Source organism: Cebus imitator, unplaced genomic scaffold, assembly GCF_001604975.1.
Source record: "Cebus imitator isolate Cc_AM_T3 unplaced genomic scaffold, Cebus_imitator-1.0 Scaffold806, whole genome shotgun sequence".
Lineage (NCBI taxonomy): Eukaryota > Metazoa > Chordata > Mammalia > Primates > Cebidae > Cebus > Cebus imitator.
Genome location: NW_016108121.1, coordinates 281,624 through 307,183, shown reverse-complemented (window position 1 = coordinate 307,183; position 25,560 = coordinate 281,624). Strand labels below are relative to the sequence as shown.

General features: G+C 49.7%; 1 protein-coding gene across 1 annotated transcript in view; it reads right to left on the bottom strand.

Moving 5' to 3' along the window:
* ATP10A (ATPase phospholipid transporting 10A (putative)) overlaps positions 1–25,560 on the bottom strand; it is a 161,642-nt gene that overhangs the window by 7,619 nt on the left and 128,463 nt on the right. The window contains exons 13-19 of the mRNA XM_017520159.1: positions 22,751–22,935; positions 14,110–14,437; positions 11,132–11,208; positions 6,901–7,026; positions 2,626–2,826; positions 742–822; positions 559–663 (exon numbers count right to left, since the gene is read on the bottom strand). Coding sequence (XP_017375648.1) covers positions 559–663; positions 742–822; positions 2,626–2,826; positions 6,901–7,026; positions 11,132–11,208; positions 14,110–14,437; positions 22,751–22,935 — 1,103 coding nt within the window. The remainder of the gene's footprint in view (positions 1–558; positions 664–741; positions 823–2,625; positions 2,827–6,900; positions 7,027–11,131; positions 11,209–14,109; positions 14,438–22,750; positions 22,936–25,560) is intronic.

Here is a 25,560-nt window from a genome sequence, read left to right as displayed (position 1 = left end):
GGAGAGACAGGGGAGACAGGGGAGGCAGGGGAGACAGAGACGGGGGAGGCAGGGGAGACAGGAGAGACAGGAGAGACAGGGTAGACAGGAGAGACAGAGACAGGAGAGACAGGGGAGTCAGGTTAGACCAGAGAGACAGGGAAGACAGGGGAGACAGGAGAGACAGGGGAGACAGGAGAGACAGGGGAGACAGGAGAGACAGGGGAGACAGGAGAGACAGGGGAGAGAGGAGAGACAGGGGAGACAGCAGAGACAGGGGAGACAGGAGAGACAAGGGAGACAGGAGAGGACTCGGTGGCAGAGATGGAAAGCAGGCGGGACTGAGATGAGCGCGGCTGGGGACGTGCGGGCATCAGGCTGCCGCGGCTCCCCTCGCCACGGGTCTCCCCACGCCACAAGGCTCAGGAATGTGTCATTTTCCTTCTCCTCACACTGAGCTCAGCTTTGCAGTCTCCCGTCTCCTCCAGACGACCTCCCGGACCTCAGGACGCTGCAGGGAAGTGTGGGGTCGGCGGCATCGGGGCCACGTGGCAGAAGGGCCACGCAGGCGGCTCTTACCCAGGTTCTGGTTTCAATGCCCAGGTGGAGCAGGAAGGTGAGCAGCGCGATGGTCGTGATGGGGGTCCCCCAGGTAAACAGGTCCACGTCCGAGTCGTAGTAGGCCTGAAAGACAGCGGGGTCCTGGGTCTGGAGGTCCCCGGATGCAGCTGGCAAGAAGAGCTGCGCCCGGGGCCAACTTACCAGGTAAGGGATGAAAAAGCAAACCAGGCTCTGGAAGGCGGCGTCGGCCATGTTAAACCAGAACGTTCGCGGCCGGTATTCCTGGGACACAAAAACAACGGGTGACATTCCGGAGAAGTGCTGGCATCCTCCAGGAAAGCAGTTGGAAGAACAATGGAGTCGCTTGTGTTAAAAACAACAGCGACAAAAACCCACCCTGAGGAAGAGCGCTGGGAAAGGCCACGGGGGAGGGTCCTCATGCACAAATGCCTAACAGCAAAAACTCACAGCCACAAAATATACATCTCCAGGGACGTGTGCCCGGCAATCGTCCGTCCAAACTCAACAGGCACCATCTCGGCCATTTATCCATGTAGCCAGGGAAATAGCATGTCAGAACAATCACGGTTTTTTGCCCTTTAAATACGTTTGTCTTCCTTTACCTCCCTAAGTGCCCGCACAGTTGACTACGGCACACACATTCCTACTGCAGGGCCCCACTTCCGGATAGACACCGTTCTCTTTTAGAGAGCCTCTCTGCTCTTTATGTTGACAGTTCAAATGACATTTCCTAGGATGCCACACAGAAGTTAACGCACAACGCAAGCCCTCGAGGAAAACTCACTCTCCCAGGACTTCTGGAGACGCAAAGCCCTGCCTAACACCCGGGAAGCTTTCTGCAGCTGAACCTCACGGGCACACCCGCGCCAACAAGGCGAGCTTCCGGAGCTCCAGGTCCACAGTCAAACGACGGAACCGCTTTCTGCATCTCCCCAGGGAACACATCTCTCAAGTAGAAACAGCACCTGAAATTCCGGGCCTTTTCCCCCAGTGTGAGCCCTTCTGTTCCTCCACATTCACCAGGTTCCGCCTCCCTTGGTGATGGGTCCCTTAGAACGTTTCTTAAGAGTGGGTCTTCACTTTCAAAGTCACATGATGGATATACCCCAATGTTAAAAGCAAAAAGCCATCTCCCCATGGGCAGAAAAGAAAATAACCTTGATAGAGATGAATCGAGTCTCTGTTACCCGGGTGACCAAATGTGTCTTTGACCCTGCCAAGTCCCAGAGCAGCTGGCACGGGACCTGCAGGCAGTGCACATGGGGAAGAAGCTCTGACTAGACTTAGGGAAAGTGCGGCCAGGCTCTTCCCGTGGGACACCTAATTCCACAGGACAGGACACACTCCCAGCATCTCTGTCCCACAGTGGCCGAGGAGGCTGAGACCTGGCCCAGGATGGGAATTACCCTAAAGCCACAGGTAGCAAGCAGAGGCCCCGCTCCTCTGCCTGGCCCTCCACCTCCTGGCACCCTGTGCGTGTGGCCTGCTTCTGTGGGCACTGAGCATTCACAGAGGTGGCCAGGGGATCTTAGCCCATCAGTGAATGAGTCTGGAATTAGGGATTACTGCAGAAGAAATGAGACTCCATGTTCTTTTTGCCAACATGGACTAACTCAAAGCAAAGAAAAGCACTTACTGTTTACTTTCATGGCTGGCTAGAAACAGCTGGCCGTCAGTGTGTCAATATTGGGTGTTTAAATCTATCTGCTCTTTCAATGGCTCAGTGGCTTCTTGTTAATTGGTTGGTTTTCCTGTTAATTCCCATGCATAATAAATCACATGTGCTTGCTGGCTTTAGAAAACCCCCTCTAGCCTCAGTGATGCCCTGAGACTGACTTGGACTCTGGGCTTTCCTTTGGCTCCTGGAAACTTGTGGAGGGGACAGTTTTGCCATGGCCAAGCAGAGAGCAGCCCTTTCCTCCTTCCTCAGAATGCTGAATTCTAGAATTTTGGTTGGTCCAGGCTGTCCGTCTAAAGGGAGGCTGGGGGACTGGCACTCTCGGGAGGCTGAACGTGGAGGGCAGAGCTCGGGAGGTGGGAGGCGGAGGCTCAGGGGAGCTTTACCTCCATGTTCTGGCCGCTCCTGTAGAGCTGCGGCCTGGTCAGCAGTGCGTCGGCCGGCACGTCCCTGTCCAGCACCCCAGTCACGAGCTGGGGCAGTGACGAGAAGAGCAGATTAAAGAAGATGAGATACCACTGGTCAATCATGGCTGATGCAGAGAAGCCGCAGAAAAACTGGAACCAAAACAGGAGGCCCACAAACATCTGCAATCATGAAAGGAAGAACAAGAACAGGCGGGTCCTCAGCCACTGCTGAGGGTGCTCATCCGAGGGCGCCGACAGGCCCACAGAGTTTCACTGCCAAGACAAACTGTATGGGCAGCGAGTTCTTCCAGCACCAGCCCTCACCTTGAGCCCTGCTGTTGGCCTCTGTCTCTCCTTCCTCCTCATTCCCTTAAGCAAGAAGAACTGGCAGTGGGAATTGGGGATTCCCAGGAGCAGCCCTTGCAGGGATGAGGTTTTGCTCGGCAAGCTCTGGATCACTAGCATAAAACACAATCAGGGTTTCACAGGGGTCTAGGGCTGCTCACGCTTCAAGAAGGCCAGTTGGGTATGGGCTGTGGCTTCGTCTCTAGCAGCCCTCCTCTGTGACCCCAGACAAAGCCCACCTGTGGCCATATCTGCTCCTGTCTACTCTTTAGTGACCTGGCATACTCTCTGAGGAGGCGCAGTGGACAACGACTGGCTCCCTGTAGGGAGGACACACAGACGCACAATAGCAACGTCAATGACCTCATTGACATGGCTGCCCTGCCCTGACTGTCCCCGGGGACCTCCTCTGGGGACAGCAGGAGAGGCATCATCTCTGATCCTCACAGCTGCAGCTACCCGGCTCAGCAGAATCGGAAAGTGAGATTCAGGGAGGTGGAACAGCCGCCTCCGGCACCTGCTCAGTGGGGCAGGGGCAGGGGCAGGGTCGGGTCTCTTCTCACTATTGCTAGATCCCCGAATATCCGCGGCCTGTGCTTTATAGGATGGGCATGGCAGTTTAGTGACTGCGAAGAGTTCTAACACTCACGGGCTATGCAGCTGAGCATAGAGCATGAACCCCTCAGCCTCGCTCTCCTTGTTCGTGACATGGGCATACCAGTGACAGCCAGCCAGTGCAGCTGCTGTGAGCGTTAAGGGACCCAAAGCACTTAGAGTTCTCACCGGAGTCCCTGGTGAGCTACCGTGCTTGCCGACGGTGTGTGGTGGGGAGTGGCATCGTTCGTTCTCTTGTTTGGGGCTCAGGCAGGGTGACTGCTCTTACCCCACGTACAAAGAGGGAACCTGAGGTTCCGAGACGTCACATGACTTGGCTGAGGTCATGGTGTGAGAAAGGAACCGAACTCGTTCAACCGCGATGGGTCTTGGCCTGGAGGGCAGGCACAGTCCCAGCAGGGAACTCTGACGCGGGACTGACCTCCTGCTGGACGCCGCCAAGCCTCAGTGTGGTTCTGGAGCTGCGACTCTTTACCCTCCTGACCCCGACTCAGTCACCACCTCCCTGAGCTTTGCTTTCTTGACCTGAAAGTGACTTGTGAAGATCACAAGAAATGGGAGTTTATGTTGAAATAACCCACCATGCGCACAGCCTCCAGGTCCTGTGTCAGACCAGGATTTAAACGTCTGAATACGCAGCCTTCCCCTACACGCTGGAAGCTAACGTTTGCTTTTTATTCACTGACTTCCCTCCCTTCCGCACTCCCACGGCTGGCTGTCGCTCACTCGCCCCCGCAGGCTTGGCCCGGTGAGTCATCGGTGAGCAAATGCAGTCAAGAAAAAGAGGAAGACAAGTGCTTAGATAATTGAGACTTTTTTCCTGTAGTACCAAAAAGCTTTCTTCCCAAACCGCTGTTACTATGGAAACTTTTCTTCTCTGCTTTTTATTGAAAAGAAAGGCCAACTTATTCCTAAAACTAATGAGTTTCTCATTTCAGGAGGCAGAGCGAGCATCCTTGAACTCCTTGCGTAGATGAATGCTTGTTAACAAAGGTCTTGTGTTTTTATGGGATAAAGACAGGTGCCCTCTTCTCCTTTCCGTACCCTTCAATGAGGAGGGCCTCATCACAGCAGGCAGGAGGCTGTGGCATCCCCGGCGGCCACCAGCGCCTTTGTTTGCATCTGAAATGTTTCATGACTTGGCCTGCATCGTTCTTGCCCTTCCTTCAATCGGAGACATTTTAACTTGGAATTAGAGCTCAGCTGGCTCAACTCATATGCTTTGTTTTTGTTTTTAAGATTTAAAAGAAGATTGGGCATGGTGGTTCAGGCCTGTAATCCCTCACTAAGGAGGCAGAGACGGGAGGATAGCCTGAGGCCGGGAGTTTGACACTGGCCTGGGCAACATAGTGACACGCTGTCTCTACAAACAGAAAAAATGAGCTGGCACGGTGGCCTGTAGTCCCAGCTGCTCAGGAGGCTGAGGCAGGGGGTTGCCTGAGCCTAGGAGTTTGAGGACACAGCGGGCAATCGTGGCGCCACTGCATTCCAACCTCGGCCACAGAATCAGGCCTTGTCCTAAAGGCAGGAATTAACTTGCTCAAGATCTCACGGCTAACAAGTGATGGAAATGGGGCTTGGATTCTGTCCCACCCACCCCCACTCACCCCTCCACACCTTCAGGGGCTGAGAACCTCTAGGCTTGCAACTGTGCACGAGAGGCATCAAAGTGCTGGGGATTCAAGGCCAGGGCTGGGAGGACGGAGGTATGGGCCAGCAGTCCCGGGAGTGTGTGATGTGGCCCTGCTCGGATAGAGTCCCACGCACAATCTAATGTGAATTAATGTGCGGGACCAAACCTATCAAGTTAAACATGCCCTGACTGGCTCTGAGCATCTGTATGCATTTGCTAGAAGATGCTCTGAAAGATGGGGGGCAGGTGTTAGGGGCAAGGAGAGGCTGGGAAAGAAAGGCCATTACAGCTGCTAGAAAAACAGTTAAGCACATGGGGAACCAGCCTGGGCAACATAGTGAGGCCACGTGTCTACAAAATCAAAAAAATCAGATGGGCGTGGTGGCGCACACCTGCAGTTCCAGCTGCTTGAGAGGCTGAGGCTGGAAGATCACCTGAGCCCAGGAGGTTGAGGCTGCAGCGAGCTCTGACGGACCCACTGCATTCCAGCCTGGGAGACAAGCATGAGACCCTGTCTCAAAAAAGAAAAAGAAAAAGAACATGAACAACCGATGACAATTTAGAGCTAGCTAACGTGGAGACTTTTTATAGGGAGCTGGAAAAAGAATACACCTTTTCTTTTTTTTCAGAAAATAACCTTGATGTGGGGGTTCTGGTGTTTAGCCAGGTAGATTTATGGGCCACCCTGGAAGATCACTTAAACCCCACGAGTTTGTTTTGTTTCCTTGTTTGTACATTCAACCAAAACCAGCAGCAGCCTAGAAACTCCTCAGTCAAAGTCTAGAAATCCTGTGTAAATGGGCAGAACTCTGAGGCGGCCGCGTGGTCCACCCTGCAGGGCCATGGAGGAGCCCATGCACCAGAGAAGCAGATGAAGGAATGAAAGTTCAGCGTGAAGATGAACGTGAAATGCCCAGGCTGTATTCAGAGCCCCGGCAGAGACAGAACGTCCGCGGCCAGTCTGCCCTGGCCCTGGCTTCACCGCACTGCAGTTCAGCTACAGACCGAGCTTACCGAGAGGGGTGCATCTGTCCTGCCACCCTGAGGGGTGGGAGAGGGTGGGGAGGCCAGACGGCAGTCCCTTCCTGCTGGGTCCCAGCCTCCCTGAACTGGGGGCTCACTGCCTGTCCTGGTGTCGTGCGTCCCAACAGAGGCCATTCAGTGTGGGAATCAGAGTATGGCTAAATTCCCTTATTCTGATCCCAGACCACAAAGCACATTTGTACTTATCCTTGGATTTTCCCTGTCTCCTCTAGAGAAAATGCTGATTAGAGGACTCCGGTGTGGGGACATCTCAGCAGCATGCTCCCAAGAAATCTGTGGATAGAGTGGTCAGGAGTCTGGGAGCAGGAGCTGGGAGCCTGGGGTGAACGCAGCCTTGAAGGTTTACCGGCTGTGTGACCCTGTGCAAACTGCCAGCCTCATGGGTACACCCCTTCTCACTCTGCAGCCGGCAGTAGGCTCGCTACTGTTAGCTGCCTGTTTCCACCACCTCTCCTCATGCCCTGAATTAGACTCGGCGCCTACAGGGTGAAGAGCCGGCCCAGGACAGGGGACACTCACACAGGCCAAGGAGGACAGCCTGCTGGCCTCATTCAGGCGATGGTCCTAAGAACTGGACCTTCCAATCCCAGAACTCTAGACAGGCATCCAATACCTACTGTGTTTTTGTAGAAGAAGTACAACACCATGTTGGCAAGCCGGGAGTAGCACCAATGCCCGTGAACGATCAACAGCCTCTCCAGGTATCGGAATCTCGGCACCGCAAAGTCGCTGGCCATCACTGCCTTCAAAGGAAGAGGGATTCCTGTTACTGGCGATGCACGCCCGGTGTGAGGTTTGTCTTCTTTTCCTAAAATGCGCGGTAAACGACAGAGAAGGAGCATTTCCGTTCTGAACACAGTGAGACTGTGGCCGGCCAGGGTCTGCACGGCTGTCATCTACCTCAGCATCGCCTTCCGTTCCAAGAGAGGCAATCTGACCCCACATGCTAGTTCAGGGATGTCACTTTTTAGGATTCATTTAAGCTTTCAAGTATGTGTCATTAGTGGGGTTTAAAAGGTTTCCCTTTTCCTGCTGTTTTCTCAACAAGTCAAAAAGCACAGAGCTGCGTGGAGTTTATCTGACTTTCTCTACCTCTGGATGTCACCTTCCTCTAAATCAGTCCACGATGGCAACCCAAGGATGACCCAAAGCTGCTCCTTCCGTCTGTACAGATGTTCCCCTGTCCTGAGAGGTGCATTTTGGGCTGTTCTCCCCAGCAGCCTTGGTGATGGGCAAGGCCAGGCTCGGGGCTCCAATGGCCTCCCACACGCTCCCATCCCAGGACGCTGGGGCAGGCTGGAGTGCAGAGGACAAGCTTCCTCCATGGACAGGCAGGACCCTGCCGTGGAAGCTTCCCCTGCAGGTCCTCGAGCCTGGTGCTTACACAATGAAGCCAACTAGGCTGGAAAATGCCATCTACATGATACTTTTTGTCCCCAGAATAACTTGAAACCCGCTGTACAATAATAATTGTTTGGAAAAAAAGATCAAACAAACCGGCAGGAAAAGCTAGATTTCTGCTTATCATTAGAAGGTTATTCCACACAAAATGCAAACCTGCCTTTAACATCTGATTTCCCTATACTCAAATCACATGTAGCAAACAGTAAAGGATGCCACACGTGGTATGCTTGAAATGGGATAGTGTCACGATACACAAAACCTTAGAACATCAATGTTCTGAACCCAAAGTTAAGGATTTCAAAGCAAATGTCTCTCTACCTCTTCCTCTCACCACACAGGGGCTTAAAAGGCTTTTCGGGCTGGGTGTGGTGGCTCATGCCTGTATTCTGAGTGTTTTGGGAAGCCGATGTGGGAGGATCATAAGGTTAAGAGATCAAGGCCATCCTGGCCAACACGGTGAAAACCTGTCTCTGCTAAAAATTCAAAAATTAGCTGGGTGTGGTTGTGTGCACCTGCAATCCCAGCTATTTGGGTGGCTGAGGCAGGAGAATGGGTTGAACCCTGGAGGTGGAGGTTGCAGTGAGCTGAGATTGCGCCACTGCACTCCAGAGCCTGGCGACAGAGCAAGACTCGGTAAAAAAAAAAAAAAAAAAAAAAAAAAAAGCCTTTTCGTGTTCTGTAATTCTATGCTCATTGGCCCCATGATTCATCCTCTCAAAAATCATTGATAAGGCCCCACTACTGTCAGGCACAAACCTAGAGAAACAGCATTAGACACAGTCCCTGTCCTCCCCAGAGTCAGTTTGAAACACTCGGTCAAAAGGCACAAGTGTGAAAAAGAGGCTGACGGCCTACAGGGGCCAAGTCCAGACTGTTTTTGAAGAAGAAACCCCTTCTGAGGACGCCTGGCTTGCCAGCCTTCTGCAACTCCTTCTTTCCCCAGTCCAGGCCCCAAGTCATTGCTTGTCCTGTCAGAGTGGCCTTTCCAAAGCCTCCCAGCTTCTCTGGGAAGTTCAGGAGAGCAGAATCGGAAATGTTGGGGTCACCTTGTACCCGTGGCTCCCAGCCAGTCTTGGCTCTAGAGGGTGCAGGACCAATTGGGTGAAGCAGATGAGCCGAGCTAACGAAGACAGAGCCTCCCGGGAGCTGCGGGATCTCCTCTGCCCTTCCCGCCTCCTGCCTGGCGAGGCCTCCCCACCTTGGCTGAGCTAGGGAGTGCCTACCCCTCCTGCCTGGTCCTCCACGGCTCAGCTCTGACTCAACCCCTGGCATCTCTCTACCTCTGCATGCCACAGCTCATCTCTCAAAGGGCTCAGCAAGACTGACTAACATGAAGCAAAGGGGTCGCAGTGCTAGAAAACCCACGTGCATAGAATGGTAAGGAAAGGTATCAAGCCTCGTCCTCAAACACATCCACGGGAGGATGCGCAGCTTTACACAGGTGCAGAAGTGCCAGCAACCTCCTCCCCAGCAGCTATGCCTGTTCAAAGCTGTGTCTCCAGGCACCTGCCCTACGGCTCAGCTGTTCCTGTCACCTCTCATGTAGAGCCCCAGAACTTGGGGCTGGGGCTCCCACCTCGAGGCGGGGAGCAGGGGTGGCAGCTCAGACTCCTCCCTAGCCACACACTCAACGTTCAAGTCTCTGATCCAAAAGATTTTTGCTCGTCAAGTTTCCAGCACGTGAGGTCAGTAGGTGCTGCCCCCATCAGATTTTCAGAAGAAGAAACAGTGAAAACAGACGCAGTGCCAAAAAAGTCAGAATGAATGAACTGAAGTTGACCCTTGAACAACACGGGAGTTAGGGGTGCCCACAAACAGTCAGAATCCACATATAACTTCTGACTCCCTCAAAACTTAATTACTCATAGCCTAGGGTTGACAGGAAGCCTTACGGATCACGTAAACAGTTGATAAACATGTATTTCACGCATTCATGACATATCTCCGTTTTCCTTAATTTTTTCCTTTTTGTTTTAGAGAGAGAGAGAGAGACCGGGTCTCACTGTGTTGCCCAAGCTGGAGCGCAGCGGTGCAATCATAGCTCACTTCAGGCTCAACCTCCCAGGCTCAAGCGATCCTCCTGCCTTAGCCCCCGATGCAGCTGGGATTACAGGCATGGGCCACCACGCTGGGCTAATTTTTGCATTTTTAGTAGAGACGTGGTTTCTACATGTTGCCCCGGCTGGTCTGGAACTCCTGGCCTCAAGTGATCCTCCTGCCTTAACCTCCAAAAGTGCTGAAATTATAGGCATGACCTAGCATACCTGACCCTCTTTAATTTTTTTCGATATTTCTAGGCTCTGTGGTTCATCTGCAAGTTTTTTCAAGTCGTCACAAGTCTCCAAAACATTTTCCAAATACTTATTGAAAAATGTCCACATATAAGTGGACTCACAAAGTACTGACCCATGTTGTTAAAGGGTGCACTGTATTTTGTTCATTTATTTAGCAGTTGTTTCTTGAGCTTCCCCCTGTGCCAGGTGCCACGTGGGCACTGTGAAGACACAAAGGTGAGTCAAATGTGAACTCCACTTTCAATTTCGTGGAGGAAGAAAAAAATGTGTGAGTAACATAACACGGAGATTTTGGTCAGATGACAGCAGGGCCGGTGGGCGTGGTAAGGGAAGTGTCAAAGACCAGGCATGACAGAACTCCTGTGCATTTAGCTTGGGACCTTCCATCTGAGGGTAGAACACCAGCTGAAACTATTAATGAGCTCTGCACAGGCGTGGCACGTAGCAAGCGCCCAATAGATAATTAGTGATTGAACAAATGAATCATCGAATGAATCAGCAAATGAATAAGGGGTGTCAACATACTGGTTTTTAGCCCATCTGATAAATCATTCCCTGAAATTTTCACCACATCCAAAAATGTTGCGATTCAAAGTCAATCAAAAGTTGGAAACTGCGGTAATGTAAGTCCAAAAGCAGCACGTTTTTAACGAAGTCATTTGTTCAATGTCTGACTCCCAGGCCGAGAGCGAACACAGCAGCCGCGGGAAGACACAGAGCTGACTTCCACGTGAGTCGGGGCCACACCCGCACGGCGACACGGGTGCCACCTACATCAAAGCCGTTTTTCCAAATGGTGTTGCTCAGTGTTTAGGGACAGTAAAACGTGCCTGCTGGGACTGAGCCACCGCAAGCCAGACAGAAGGCGATGACTCACCTTGCCTCTCTCTGAGCCACTTACTTCACAAAAATAGACTTGTGACATGGGAAGACATGCTTATTGCACACTGCTTCATGAACAGGAAGAGTGACATTCCCCTTACCTTCCACTATGGGCTTAGCAGCTGTACTGAGCATCAGCTGTACTGAGGGCAAACCCTTTAGCCTCGTTCAATAGAGCCCAGGGGAAGGTGGGGACAGCGTATAGGGTGACAGGACAAGAGACCAGTAGGGCTACCTGGTTTCACAGAACAGCCTGGTTGGGCTTTACCTGCATACCCTCCTGGCCAGAGATTCCCACGCCCACATCTGCCACCTGGATCATGCTGACATCATTGGCTCCGTCTCCTAGAAACAGCACAGGCAGAAGAATTAAACACAGAATCAAATCAATGCCCTAGATTTTCCTGGGGGTCCCCATCAAACTGGGTCCCGTGAACAGTCCTGGGGAAGCTGGGGGAAAAAGGGGTAGAGCATCCACGCTGCATAGAGTTAAGCACTCAGGAAAAGCCGGCCACACCCGGAGACGTTTCAGAAAGCAGGCTGCGGCTGAGCCACCGGGTACGTGGTACCCGCGCTGAGTGTCACTCTTACACCAGTGAAGCCCACATCCTGCCGTCTGGCACAAGGAAAGATGCTCTCACCATCTTCATCATCATTAGTTACTGAACCACTCCAGCCAAGCAGCCAAGGCTTCTCCCAGCCACACCTCCCCGGGGAAGTTTCTAAATTAAAGGAAGCGGCTACCTTCAGCCCAGCACATTGCAGAGCTCCTTTCTGCATTCTGACTGCACAGTATTAGCCATTGTGCTCACTTTGGGGCCCTCTAGGGGTGCAATAAAGGAGAACTTCTCTTCATTCTGTCAACTTGTTGTTAGAAAATGTTTGGGAACACAGGGCAAAAGTCAGAGCTCTGGACACCTTCGGGGAGAGGCCAGCAGAGACAAAGCCATTGTCACTCCCTGACAGTTAACCATTCTCGGAAGTGGGTGGCAGCAGAGCCCAGGGTGTACGTCCCAAGTTGAACCAATGAGAAAAGGTGCAGATACACAGAGTTAGAGTGACTACAGAATGTCTCTTCCCTGTGAGTTTCCCGTTCTTTGCAATGTTGAGACCAATGTAAGTGATCAGTCAATATCTACCAAATTGGAATTCTCTGAAGCAATACAAATCCGTACAGCTTTCCCCAGAATGTCCCACTTAAAGTGAAATATGGTGTGCAACAATGCTCTCTCTATTACAGACCACTGGGGACCAGGAGTAGGTCACATGGATGCTTTAACGCATTGTTTCTTTCTTTTGAGACAGGGTCTCACTCTGTCACCCAGGCTACTAGGTGGGAAAGTGCAGTGGCGTGATCAGGGTTCACTGCAGCCTCAACGTCCTGGGCTCAAGCGATCCTCCCACGTCAGCCTCCTGAGAAGCTGTGATGACAGGTGCATGCCAACACACCCAGCCAGGTTTTGTGTTTTTAGTAGAGATTGGGCTTCACCCACCATGTTGCCCCAGCTGTTTTTTTTTTTTCTTCTTCTTCAGACAGCATCTCTCGCTCTGTTGCTTGGGCTGGGATGTAGGTGTGGTCACGGTTCACTGTAGCCTTGACCTCCTGGGCTCAGGTGAGCCTCCCACCTCAGCCTCTCAAGTAGCTGGGACTGCAAGTGTGTGCCACCAAACCCAGCTAATTTTTAAAACATTTTTTATAGAGATGGGGGTCTCACTGTGTTGCTCAGGCTGGTCTCAAACTCCTTGGCTCAAGAGATCCTCCTGCCTTGGCCTCCCAAACGACTGAGATTACCTGTGTGAGCCACATGCCCAGCTGTGCGCTAGTGTTCTTAGGGGCCGTTACTTCCCTTGTTCTTTTGAGGGTCCATTTTGTTTTTCCCTTTCTTTTTAATCAGCCAAGGCTTTCCTTCCATTTCTTAAAGGAATACCAGACACCAGTGGCTAAGTGTCTGAGCCGGGCACAGGCCAGGCCAGGCAAACATCATTCACGTCTCCCTGTGGCCTTTCAGGGCTGACGTTATCCTCGTGCTCCCAAGGAGGGCACTGACGCTCAGAGGTGGCGGCTGGGGCCGGGGTGGTGCAGGTCAGCCTGCAGACCCTTTCCAGCTCCTCCAGGCGCACGAAGGCAAAGACGGCCCTAGGACTTCCCCCGGGCCTCCTGAGCGTGTGCCCGGTACCCGCTCTCCTTAGCGGTTGCTGGCCTCAGGGTGTGTAGGGCAGGGTCCCCGTGACGGCCGAGTTCAGGCCAGCGCTCGCCCTCCTCACTCCCACCACAACCCAGGCTGAACGGCGGTCTCCCCTGGCCAGGTGAGGTACCCACTGCCAACAGGCGACGATCCCCAGCTCAACAGGCAGTGGCTGTCATAGACCTGTTGCAGAAAACACTACCAACGCTGGCTGACTGACTGGTGAGGGCAGTTGATTTCTGAGCCAATTCTCACCGAGGCGTAGACCATATTTACGGGGAGACCCAACTGTTGGCATGTGGGGATCACGGCCACCGCGTCCTTCCAGGCCCTCACCAGGAGGTGGTGCTGCTGAGCCCCTGAACCTGTACTAGAGACTGCCTGTGCCAGAAGCGGGTGGAGGGGATGTCCTGGCCAGCATCCCATCCCTGGAGAGGAGCAGAGAGGCCTCCCCAGGCCAACAGTGTCTGCCAGGATAAACTGGCACGAGAGACACAGTCCTGAAATAACCGGCGTAAAACTGAGCAGCGACGTGCAGCTGAGGATGGGCTGACTTACTCAGAAGCCTGTCCCAGAACCGTCAGCGGAGCTGAAAAGAGGCAGTGGGAATTCTGGTCACCAAGCCTGTGGGGCCTTGGGGCGTGACCAAGCTGTGGACACCCCAGAGGCTCACGGTGACCAGAAGCAGCTGCAAAGGGCCTTCTAAGTCAGCCTGGGCTGAGGCTGAGTGTGCACTGCCCTCTGCTGTGGCCGGGACAGAACGGGACAGGTCTCCAGCGTCCTGTCTCCCAAGAAAGGGCAAGCTCTGTTTTGCGGCTGCAAAGCAGCACTGGGTTACTGAGCTGGCCGCATGAACCTGTGACGCTGCCACTATTTCGTGGCTTTCCGACGTAAGCTTTCCCTTTAGAACATGTTGCCTGCTCTGTCACACTGGGTGTGATTTTACAAACGGAAAGGAAGGTGAGGGAGTGCTTGCCAGTCTCGTGGTGCAGCATGAAAGGAAGGGAAGGGGAAGCATGGGTCCAGCTGGAGGAGGCCGTCGGCCAGCTGGGATACTCGCCTATGGCCAGGGTCATGGCGTTGAGCTTGCTCCGCACCAGCTTCACCACCATGCTCTTCTGCAGCGGCGTTGATCTGCAGCAGAGGACAGAGCGGCACTGCTTGGCAAGGAAGAGGAATTTGTCCTCCAGGTGTTTCTCAAGGGCATAGGCCAGGCTTCTCCCGTCGATCACGAGGCTGGGGCTGGGGCCAGAGGCAGTGGACGTAGAGGGTGGGCAGAGAGGGGAGAACCCCACGCTCACTTTGCTGTCAGTCTTCTCAGGGGTTCTGTGGGGGCCTCTGGACTGCACGTCGTGTAGGCACTGGTCTAGCAGAGCTGCACACGCCTCCTGAAAAGGACACAGCTCCCTCAGAGTCATGCCGCAAACACCCCGCCCTGACTCAGACCTTCGGAGCTGACATCCTTCCCGAGCTCCAGGCTGCAGAACCCCCTGCCCAGAGGCCAGCCTCCGGAAACCGTGAAGTGCAGCCGGAGAGGGTGGCTTTCCACACAGAAGAGATGGAACGGATCTTGACCGCCCCTGACACAGTGCAGAGGTTGGAATGAACCACCTTCACATTGGGAGGCCGGACTGTGTCCTCGCGAACATGCTGGGTAGTTAGGTGAAGGCCCTCCAGGTACTTCCTGGTAGATCTTGGAGGACCTTACCTAACCCACCAGGGACCAACTGCAGGGCACAAAGCTGTGTGAAAGGCTTTGTTACGATTAGTCCCTGAAGAAATGTAATTGTTAGTGTTCTCCCTAAGTTCTTCAATTCCACCAGGAAAAGAAAAAAAGGCACAATGACCGAGGCTTTTCATAGGCAAAACTTGGTCTGAATTCCAGAAAGAAGACGAAAGCCTGTTGGGGAAGCCACGCTAGGGACCAGGGACAGGAGCTGGAGGCACAGGAGGACCACAGTCTCCAGGGACAAACACTCCGGAGCTTGAGCAGCTCCCGAGCCTCCCAGACGGTGAGTTTGCTGGGTCCGTGACCAGCCCTGCCACACACCACGGACATCCAGGTGCGTTCAACACACGCTTACTGAGGATCTTTTGTATTCAGAAATGAAGCCAGACTGGAGAAAAGAAGACTGAAAAGACACAGTTACTGCCGTAAGGGCGACACACAGCTGCTGGACACAGACTCATGACTGTAGTAAATCACCAACCGGGATGTGCAGAAGTGTGGACACAGGCGGGAGAGGGACAGCGCTGCTTCTGGGCATGGGGACGGACAGGGCGGTAACTGGGGCAGGCCTGGAGGAGGATGCAGGAGGCCATCGCAGGAACTCCGTGAGCTCCCCAGACTCCCACAGCAGGGGAGACCCCTGCATCCTGCAGCTCTCACTGACCATAGCCAGCACGCGGGCAGGATGCACAGGGCCAGCTGCGGAGCTCGGAGACTGAGTGGCCACAGCTCCCACTGACTGTAGCCAGCACGCGGACAGGATGCACAGGGCCAGCTGCAGAGCGTGGAGAGTGAGTGACAGCCACGGGACTAACTGACCCCATGAGGTCGTTTATGAATTCTGGGGCTCACCCATAACAAAGCCTTTGAGAGGTGAACTCTGCAACAGACTGCCACCCAAGTTTCAAGCTGATCTCTGGAGGACAAAAATGCAAGACGGGGTCTTATAAACATATCTGCCTTTGAAACCAATGTCCAGGGCGTACAGCCCAGACCCCACAGGGCTGATCACCTGCTGACAAAATCCACATTTTCCTTAGAAATTAAAAATGACCAGTGTCATCACATCATATGCCCATGATATAATCCAAAACTTCTCAGCATACAAAGAACCAGGAAAATCTTAACTCTGGAAAAAAGACAATCAACAGAAGCCAGCATCGAGATGACACAGATACTGACATTTTCTGACAAAGACTAAAACAGCCATTATCCAAATGTTCCAGAAGTAAGGCTGAACATGCCGGAAATGAACAGAGAGAAAGTCTTGGCCAAAAAAAGAAGCTATTTCGGAGAACCAAATAGAAATTTTAGACAAAAATACATTAACCAAAATAAAAAGCTCACTGGATTCCAAATAATCTGTGTAGATACTCTGCCCTCAAGGAGAAAACTGTAACTTCACACTCCTTAACGGTGAGCTGTGCATGGTGGCTTCTTCAGAAGAAGTCAGCATGGAACGAGGCAGGGTGCAGTGAATAAACCTGACAATCACAAGGTCAGCCTCAACAGTGACACGGTGTTAACCGCATGTACCCTTGATACCATACCATGAAAATGGCACTTGATCTCTGTAGCTGTCCTCTCTAAAACCCCTAGCTCCATTTTAGTAATAAGAAAAACATCAGACAAATCCCAATACAGGTATAGGGGCATTGTACAAAATACCTGGCTGGCACTCTTCAAAATGGTCAAAGTGATTAAAAATACAGGACCTTTAAGGAACTGTCACAGCCAAGAAGAGCCTAAGGAGGCATAATGACTAAATGTAATGTAGTGTCCTGGATGGGCACCAGCTAAAGGCTGAGGCAATGTATAGACTTTGGAAAGTGATAATGTATCAATACTGGCTCCTTAATGTAATAAATGCACTATGCTAAAGTAAGATCAGTAACAGGATAAATTACGGATGGCATATATGAGAAGTAAGTCTCTCCTGTCCTCACAGTTTTCCTCTAAATCTAAAACACTTCTATATATAAAGCTTATTTTAAAAATTTCTCTGGATGGGCTCAGTGGCAGAATAGAGATGACACAGGAGACAGCCAGTGAGCTTAAAAACAGATTGATAGAAATGCTCCAATCTGAATAACAGAAAACAGAGAGAAAGGTTCAAAAAACCACGAGAGCCACATAACATTCATGCCATCAGTGGACCAGAAGATAGGGACAACGTGCAGTGCAGAAAAAGCGTTTGAAGAAATAATGGCTAAACATTTCCAGAATTTGGTGAAAGACATAACCTCACAAGTTCAAGAAGCTCAGCAAAGCCCACTGTAAAAATGTAAAGTAATCTGTACCCAAACGCAGTATCATCAACCAGCTGAAAACAAAAAGGAAAACAATCCCAAAAGCAGCCAGATAAAAACAATTAACTGGTTATCCATTTACAAGGATTCAGATGACTGTGTATTTCTCATCAGACACCAAGGATTCCAAAGGAAGCAGAACAACACTTTTCAAGTGTTGAAAGAATAGCCATTTCGATCTTCCATATCCTGTGGAAACACCCTTCAGGAATGATGGTGAAATAACGTTCTCTGATAAAGGAAAGTAACAGGATTTGTTTCCAGTAGACCTGCTCTACAGGAATTCCTAAAGGAAGTTCTACAGATGAAAGGGGAACCATGCCACAAGGAACCTGGAACATCTGATGTTTGCTGACCCCTAATATACAAGAATTGAGCCACGCAATTTACCAACTGTACATAATTAACATTTGTGGACCTCAGCCAACAACAGCATAATGCGCTTTCTTTTCAGGTGCACATGAACACATTCACCAGGACAGACCATACCCTGGGTCATTAGAAAACAAACAAGCAATCACAAACTTAAAAGAGCTGAAATCACAAAAAGCATGTTATCTGACCATAATGGAACTAAATGAGAAATCAATAACAGGGAGGCAACAGAAAAACCCCTGAACACTAGAAAATGAAATGAACACTTCTTAATAATCTGTGAGTCAAACAAAGTCTTGAGGCAAGTAAGAAAACTATCTTGAATTGTATATAAATGAAAATATGATACTTTAAAATTATGCAATACAGATAAACAGTGCTTAATAAAAAATTTATAGAACATTCTGCTTATATTAGAAAAAATAATGTTTGCAAATCATTAAGATTCCATTTTGAGAAACTAGAAGAGGAATGTAAAACCCAAACAAGCAAAAAGACAGAAATAACAAATATCAATAGAATTGAAAACAAAAACAACCGAGAAAAAAAATCAGTGAATTCAAAACTTTGTTATTTGAAAAGGTCCATACAAATGATAAGCTACTATCAAAATAACCAAAAGAAAAGGCACAAATTACCAGGATCCTAAATAAAAATAATATTACTACAGACTCCATGAACATCAAAAGATAATACTATGAATGAGTGTACACACCTAAATTCAATGACTTAGATACAATAGACTAATTTCTCAAAAACCATAAACTACTGAAAAAAACTCAACCGTGGTGAAAGAATAACCTGAATAGTACTTAACCATTAAGGAACATTGAATTCATAGCTAAAATTTTTCTGAAAAAGAAATCTCCAGGCCCAGAGGGTTTCCTTGCCCAATTCTATCAAATATTGAAGGAAACAATCACAAAGAATCTTCCAGAAAATAAAAGAGGATGGAACACTTCCTAACTAACTCATTTTATGTGGCCAGCATTATCCTGATATTTTGTTTTGAAAGGAAACAAAGCTTCTGACCAGTATTACTCACATATATAAATGACAAAATCCTCCACAAAATATTATTAGCAAATGGGATTCAGCAATATATAAAAAGAATAATGTACCATGAGCAAGTGGGGTTTATGCTAGGAATACAAGGCTGCTCCATTATTTGGAAAAATCAAAGTAATCTATCATATTAGTAGTCTAAAGGAGAAAACGGCATGAAAAAACATTTAACAAACTTCAACAGCCATTCATTACAAAACCTCCTAGATGAGGAACTTCCTTAACCTAATAAAAATAATCTACAGCACACATGGCTAAGGGTAACGGACTGATGTTTTCTCCCTTACGTATGAAACAAGGCAAACATGTCCACTTTCACTACTCCTATTCCATTCCCACTGAAGTCCTAGCCTATGCAATAAGGCAAGAGAAAGAAAGAAAAAACATACAGACTAGAAAGGAAAAAGAAAATTCTCTGTTAGCAGATGATATAATTGTCTCATGGAAAAATCCCAATAAATAAAAAATAAATTCCTAGAACTAATAAGCAAGCTTAGTGGACCAAAGAATATAAACAGCACACACAGTCAATGATATTTCCATATACAGCTGACCCTTGAACAACATGGGCTTAACTTATATAGATCCACTTATACATGGATTATTTTTCCACCTCTGCTGCCCCTAAGACAGCAAAACCAGTCTCTTCTCTTCCTCTTCCTCAGGCTATTCAACATGAAGGCGACAGTGATAAAGATCTGTATGAAGATGTCCTTTCACTTAATGAATAGTAAATATATCTTCTCTTCCTTAACATTTTCTTAGTAACACTTTTTCTTTAGCTTACTTTATTGTAAGAATACAGCACACAATACATACAATATACAAAATAGGTGGTAATTGACGATGTTATCAGTAAGGCTTCTGGTTAACAGTAGGCTGTGAGTAGTCAAGTTTTTGGGGAATGGAAAGTTACATGTGGATTTCTGACTACACAGAGGGAGTGGTGTGCCTAACTCCTACGCGTTCAAGGGTCAACTGTGCTATAAATGGTGGAAAATAAAAATTTAAAGATACTATTTATAAAACCTCCAAAAAATGTTGTACACATGGTCCCTGACTTACAGTGGTTCAACTTACAAATTTTCAACTTTTCGATGGGTTTATTGGGGTATTAAAAACATTTTCAACTTACGGCATTTTCGACCTATGATGGGTTTATTGGGACATAACCCATCATAAGTTGAGAAGCATTGGTGCTTGGGAATGTATCTAACAAAACATGAATATGATGTGTATGCTGAAAACTATAAAATACTGATAAAAGAAATAAAAGAAGACCTAGATAATTTAGAGATATACCATGTTTACAGAATGGAAGGTTAACATAATAAAAACATCTATTTTTCCCAAATTGATTTATAAGTTTAACAAAATTCAAATAAAAGTTCCAGCAGGAATTTCTGTACAGAAAAATTAATTTAAAATTCATATATGAAGGCAAATAAATAAGATGACTAGCCAAAACAATTTTGAAACAGAATAATGTTGGAGGAATAACATTACCAATTTTTAAAACATTAAAAAAACTACAGTAATCAAAGTACTACAATGAGTCAAAACAGCATGGTATTGGTAAATGGGTAGACAAATCAATGGAACAGAATAGTAAGTCTAGAAACAGACCCACACAAATACGACTAATTGATTTTTGACAAAGACACCTTTCACCAAAAAAAAGATGCTTTCAACAAATGTCACTGGAGGACTTAGGCAGCCACATGTGGAAAGGTGAAGTCTAATCTAACCCTCTCACTTTTCATGAAATATGACCCAAAACAGACTGCCTCTACAGATAAGGTGTTGATGTATAATGCTTTTAGAAGAAAACACAGTAGAAAACATTCATAATTAGGCACATCTTACTCATGACACCAAATGCATGATCCAGAAAATTTAAAAAAATGATGAATCAGACCAGACACAGTGGCTCACACCTGTAATCTCAGCACTTTGAGAGGCTGAGGCAGGATTTCAACACCAGCCTGGGCAATGTGGGGATACCCCATCTCTTTAAAAAATAAAAAATGAGGCAGGTATGCTTGTGCATGCCTGTGGTCCCAGCTACTCGGGATTCTGAGGCAGGAGGATCCCCTGAACCTGGGAGGCTGAGGCTACAGTGAGTCGTGACGGCACCATTGCACTCCAGCCTGGGTAACAGAGTCAGACCTCATCTCCGAAAAAGTAAAATAATAAAAAACATTTAAATTTAAAAAGAATAAAAATTTATCAAAACGAAAAGCTTTTGCAAAAGACAATACTAAAAAATAAAAAAGATAGGGATGAAATATATGCAAGTCACATAAGCCGACAAAGGACTTACTTACAGAATACGTAAAGAATTCTTAAAACTGAACATTAGGAAAACAACTAAATTAGAAAATGGGAAAATATGTGAATACACAATTCATCCAACAGGACATATAAATGGAAAATAAGCATAGGAAAAGATGTTCAACTTCATTAGACTTCAGTGAAATGCAAATTAAAACCCTAACGAGACACCACTACACACCCATTAGAGGGGCTAGCAGAAAAAATCAATGACAATATGAAGTGCTGACGAAGACGCTGAGCGAAACAGACAGTGCTCTTAAAAGCAGGCTGGTGTCTGGCCGCTTCTCAGAAACTTAGACACACTCATCATCGGACCTAGGGATCTCACTCCTAGGGATGGAAAGAAATGAAAACATGTTCACACAAAAACCTGTGCACGCTCACTCATAGAAGTGCTGCTTACAATTGTCAAAAACCAGAAACAACTAAAATGTTCTCCACTGACTGAATGGCTATGCCAAATCTGATGTTAATCCATCCAGTGGATATTAAGGGGAAATATACTACTCATTCATGTAACAGCCCAGGTGAGTCTCAAAGATGTTGTGCTGAGCAAAAGAAGCCAGGCTCTGAAAGTCACACACCGGAGAATTCTGTTTACTTGGCGTCTGGAAAAGACAAAACTATGTTATGGAGAACAGATCAGTGGCTTCCAGAGGTTAGAGGAGGGAAATCACAAATGCACAGGGGTAGCACAACAGATGTTTTGGGGGTGATGGAACTCTCCTGGACCGTGGATAGGATGGTGGTTACACAGATCCACGCATGTGCTACAATTCATTTAAGTGTGTAACCCAAAAAAAGCTAATTTTAGTATATGTGAATTATAAATAAATGGAGAGAGGAGAGAGAGAGAGAATGAATGACCAGGTCATCAGGTCAACCTTTAGCATAAATTCCCAAACTTTCTTGGAGAAAGAGGTCACTTAAAAAAAAAAGGCCCTGGTAAAGGCACAGGCTCTGAAGCAGGATGACCTTGCGCAGATGTGAGAGACAGCGGTGCCCGGCCAGCGGGGCCGGGGAGAGAGCAGGGAACGGTGGGAACCTGGTTCACAGACTCCAAGGTGCGAGGCTCACAGTGGTGTCCGTGCAGTGCGGGCACCAGGGCTTAGCAGACAGCCTTTCCTACACCAACAGATGGAGTGAGGCCCTAGAGGCCAGGAGAGGAGTGGGCGCTGCTGTAGCAGCCCACGGAGCAGGCATGCTTTCCACCAGGGCCATCTCAGAAAGGGACACTCCAAGTGACAAAGTCCCAAGGTCCTGACAGCGGATGGTGCAGGTGTGGGCCTAAGAGGGGCTGGGGGCATCTGAGTGTGAGCCCCCGAGCGGCTGTGGTGGCCTTGGCCACACTGGAGGGCAGACCAGCCATGGCAAGCACAGTGCCCGCTCCGTTCAAGAAGCCTGAAAGCCAGCGCGAGAAGTTTTGAGTGGGAGCTCGTGTGAGGGGCAGAGCCTAGACTGGGGCAGTAGATGAAGGAGCTGCTCCCCACAGACTTGGGGATCTAAACAAAGGCAACTGGATGAAGGCGTCCTCAGTGCCTGCAGTGGTCCTGAGGTGGTCAGTGCCAGATGGACCGCTGCCCCGGCTCCACCGTGTAAGCACATGGGACCTCACGAGAAGGTTCTCTGATGACTTGGACAGCATGTCAGGAGAAGGCAGGTTGCACTTTGTGTTAATAAAGCCCAGATGTGCACTGCTTTGGTACTGAGAAGTTCCAGCAATCTTCACCTCGTCTAAGGCAGTAACATGCACATCCTAAACCCAAATGCAGAGGGTGAGGTCCTTCTCACAGCAGCTGCCAGGAACGCTGAGTCTCTGCCGAGGGGGCCACGATGGACATGGGCCACCCCAGGGGAAGGAAGCAGAGTCACGGGAAACCCCCTACCTGGGACTCGGCGTTCAGGGTGAGCACCTCCTCGTCGTGGTCCAGCAGTTTGCAGGCGTACGCGATGTTGACCGCTGTTTCCTGTTTGTCACCGGTGAGAACCCAAATCTGCAGGCCCGCCTGACGCAGTTTAGCCACGGTCTCAGGGACTCCGTCCTGCAGACGGTCTTCAATCCCAGTGGCACCTGGCCAAACGCACAGCAGTGTGAGTGAACCCGCTCCTCACGTGCCCCACAGTCCTGCCGGGGTGCAAATGCCATGCACCAGACACACAGGAGGCAGGCACGGGTGCAGCCCCTGTTGCCTGGGCCTTGCCTGGGGCTGGGCTGTCAGTCACCTGCCTTGCAGTGACAGGAAGTCCCTTGTGGAACCACCATTTCGGGACAGCGGTGGACGCTTTTGACAGCTCTCTCGTTGTGACTCAGCGAGAACGCGTAGGAATAACTGAGTCACTGAGCATAATTATGTGCACTTACACCAAAGTACCTCAACTTATTTCTAACTCGTAACTTTACAGATAACCTGAAAGCAAAGCTCACGGGAAGGTGTTGGGAATGGCGACGTTTGGAGGGATAAAAATATAGTCTTAAAAACTGCCCACCCCCCCCAAAAAAAAAAAAAAAAACCTGCCCATCCCATGCAAAGCTTCTGGCGAATGAAATTCGGAATGTCCACTCCCAAGCATGCTTATTATTAGTCACTATAGAGACAGACTTCAAGCCTGTTATTTCTTGAAAGCAAGATTATCCTAAAGACGCATTTTCCACAAACAGAGAGAAGTCCAGAGGCAGGCTTTCCCTTCTGGGTCTCAGGATGTTGGGAAAAATCTGCTACTGACTGCAGAAATGTGCTGAGGCCTGCCTCGGGTTTGGTTTTATCTGTTTACAACGTGGTGAGATGGTTTCTGTCTTCCCTGCTCTGAAAGTGGGCTGCAGGCCCCGGCCCCCAGGTTTGAGCCCTGACTGAGGTTCCTTTGCTGCTCCACACCATGCTGTGGCCCGTGCTGGGAGCTGCTACGGACTGAGCGTTTGTGTCCCCAGAACCATGAGAGGGAGCACTAATCCCCAATGTGGTGGTATTAGGGTGTGGGGCCTGCAGGAGGTAACTAAGTTCATATGATGTCACAAGGAGGGGGTGCCCATGATGGGATCAGTGGCCTTATAAAAAGCAGCACTGGAGGCCTGGCGTGGTGGCTCACACCTATAATCCCAGTACTTTGGGAGGGCAAGGTGGGCAGATCACTTGAGGTCAGGAGTTCCAGACCAGCCTGGTCAATGTGGTGAAACCCTGTCTCTACTAAAAATACAAACGTTAGCTGGGCATGGTGATGAGCACCTGTAATCCCAGCTACTCGGGAGGCTGAGGCAGGAGAATCACTTGAACCCACGAAGCAGAGGTTGCATGCAATGAGCTGAGATCACGCCACTGCACTCCAGCCTGGGTGATAGAGCGAGACTCTGTCTCAAAAAAAAAAAAAAAAATAGTAAAAAAAAAAATAATAATAATAAGGGGCACTGGAGAGGTGACCTTGCAGTCTCCTCGTTGTGTGAGGTCACCGTGAGAAGGTGGCCGCCTGCAAACCAGGAGATCCCTCACCAGGCCCTGTGAGCTGTTAGGGCCTCAATTGTGGACTTCTGGCCTCCAAAACTGAGAAGTAAAAGTCTGTGGCTTAAGCCCCCAGCAGCACAAATGAACTTAGCCACCCTCACCCCTTCTCTTACAATGACAGGATGGCGGGCGTGGGGAGGGGAAGACAGAATTGAGGTAGAGTAAATACACAAGTGCACATTTCTTCACTATTCCTTGGATGCACCTTCACCAGCCCTGATCTCGGGGCAGAACACCACCAGCTCCCCAGAAGCCTCCTTAGGGGCAAGCGGCTGGTCTTCTGTCTTCTAGCTCATGTAGCCTGGGCCTCGCTTCCATGTGGGGATGCACCGGAAGGTGATGTGGGCACTTGGGGAGGGTCCCGATAGAAGGGGGGACACGGCACTCATGCTGCACCCTGCTCTGGAATCCCCTGGGAAGACCACACAGCATGTGAGGCTGAAGACATGCTCAGGAAGAAAGCCAGGTCACGCCTGCGCTCCCTGCAAGCACATCCCCGGCCACCCGGGCACTGAGAGCGCGTCTGGCCTTGGCTTTGCTCCCCTACCCTGGCCCTTGGGCTCCAGCAGGGGGATGGACTGTGTGTGGCCCTGTCTCCGGCTCATCCTAAGTGTCACTTGTGCTGTTACAGGTTCCGTGATGTCTGGGGAAGACAGAAGGATGGTCTTGCCTTCCTCTGTGTGTTTGTGGTAATTCATTCATACTTAATGACAGTAATGATGATGACAGAGTAAGCCTAATCATGGCTAACCCTGATGGATCACTGACAACTGGCCACGATAGCACTTCCCCTCCAGTGGGAGTTGCCCACCCTTCTCTAGAGGGTAGCTTCCTGCCGCAAGGACCTGTGTCTCCCACCTTTGTATCCCAGCCGCTGAGCTAGAGGCCCTCAGCCAAACATCTGCCAAGAAACAGAGCGGGGAAGGCCTTGCAGGCACCTCCAGTGTGGAGGGTGTCTGCTGTTTCTCAGGGGAAAGCTGACCCCTTGAAGACAGGACTTCCTTAGTTTAGTAGCTAATTGGCCAAATGCATGGGCCCCCACTGGGTCACTCCACCTTCCCTCACCTTTATAAGGTGTGAGGCTACAGTCAGGTGCAGAATAGCAGTGAACTGAACAGGAGTTATGGGAGGGACGCCCACCTGGGCATGGAACGCAGCAGAGGAAGGACGTGTATGGGGAGCAGCCTTTCAAGGTGACTGGG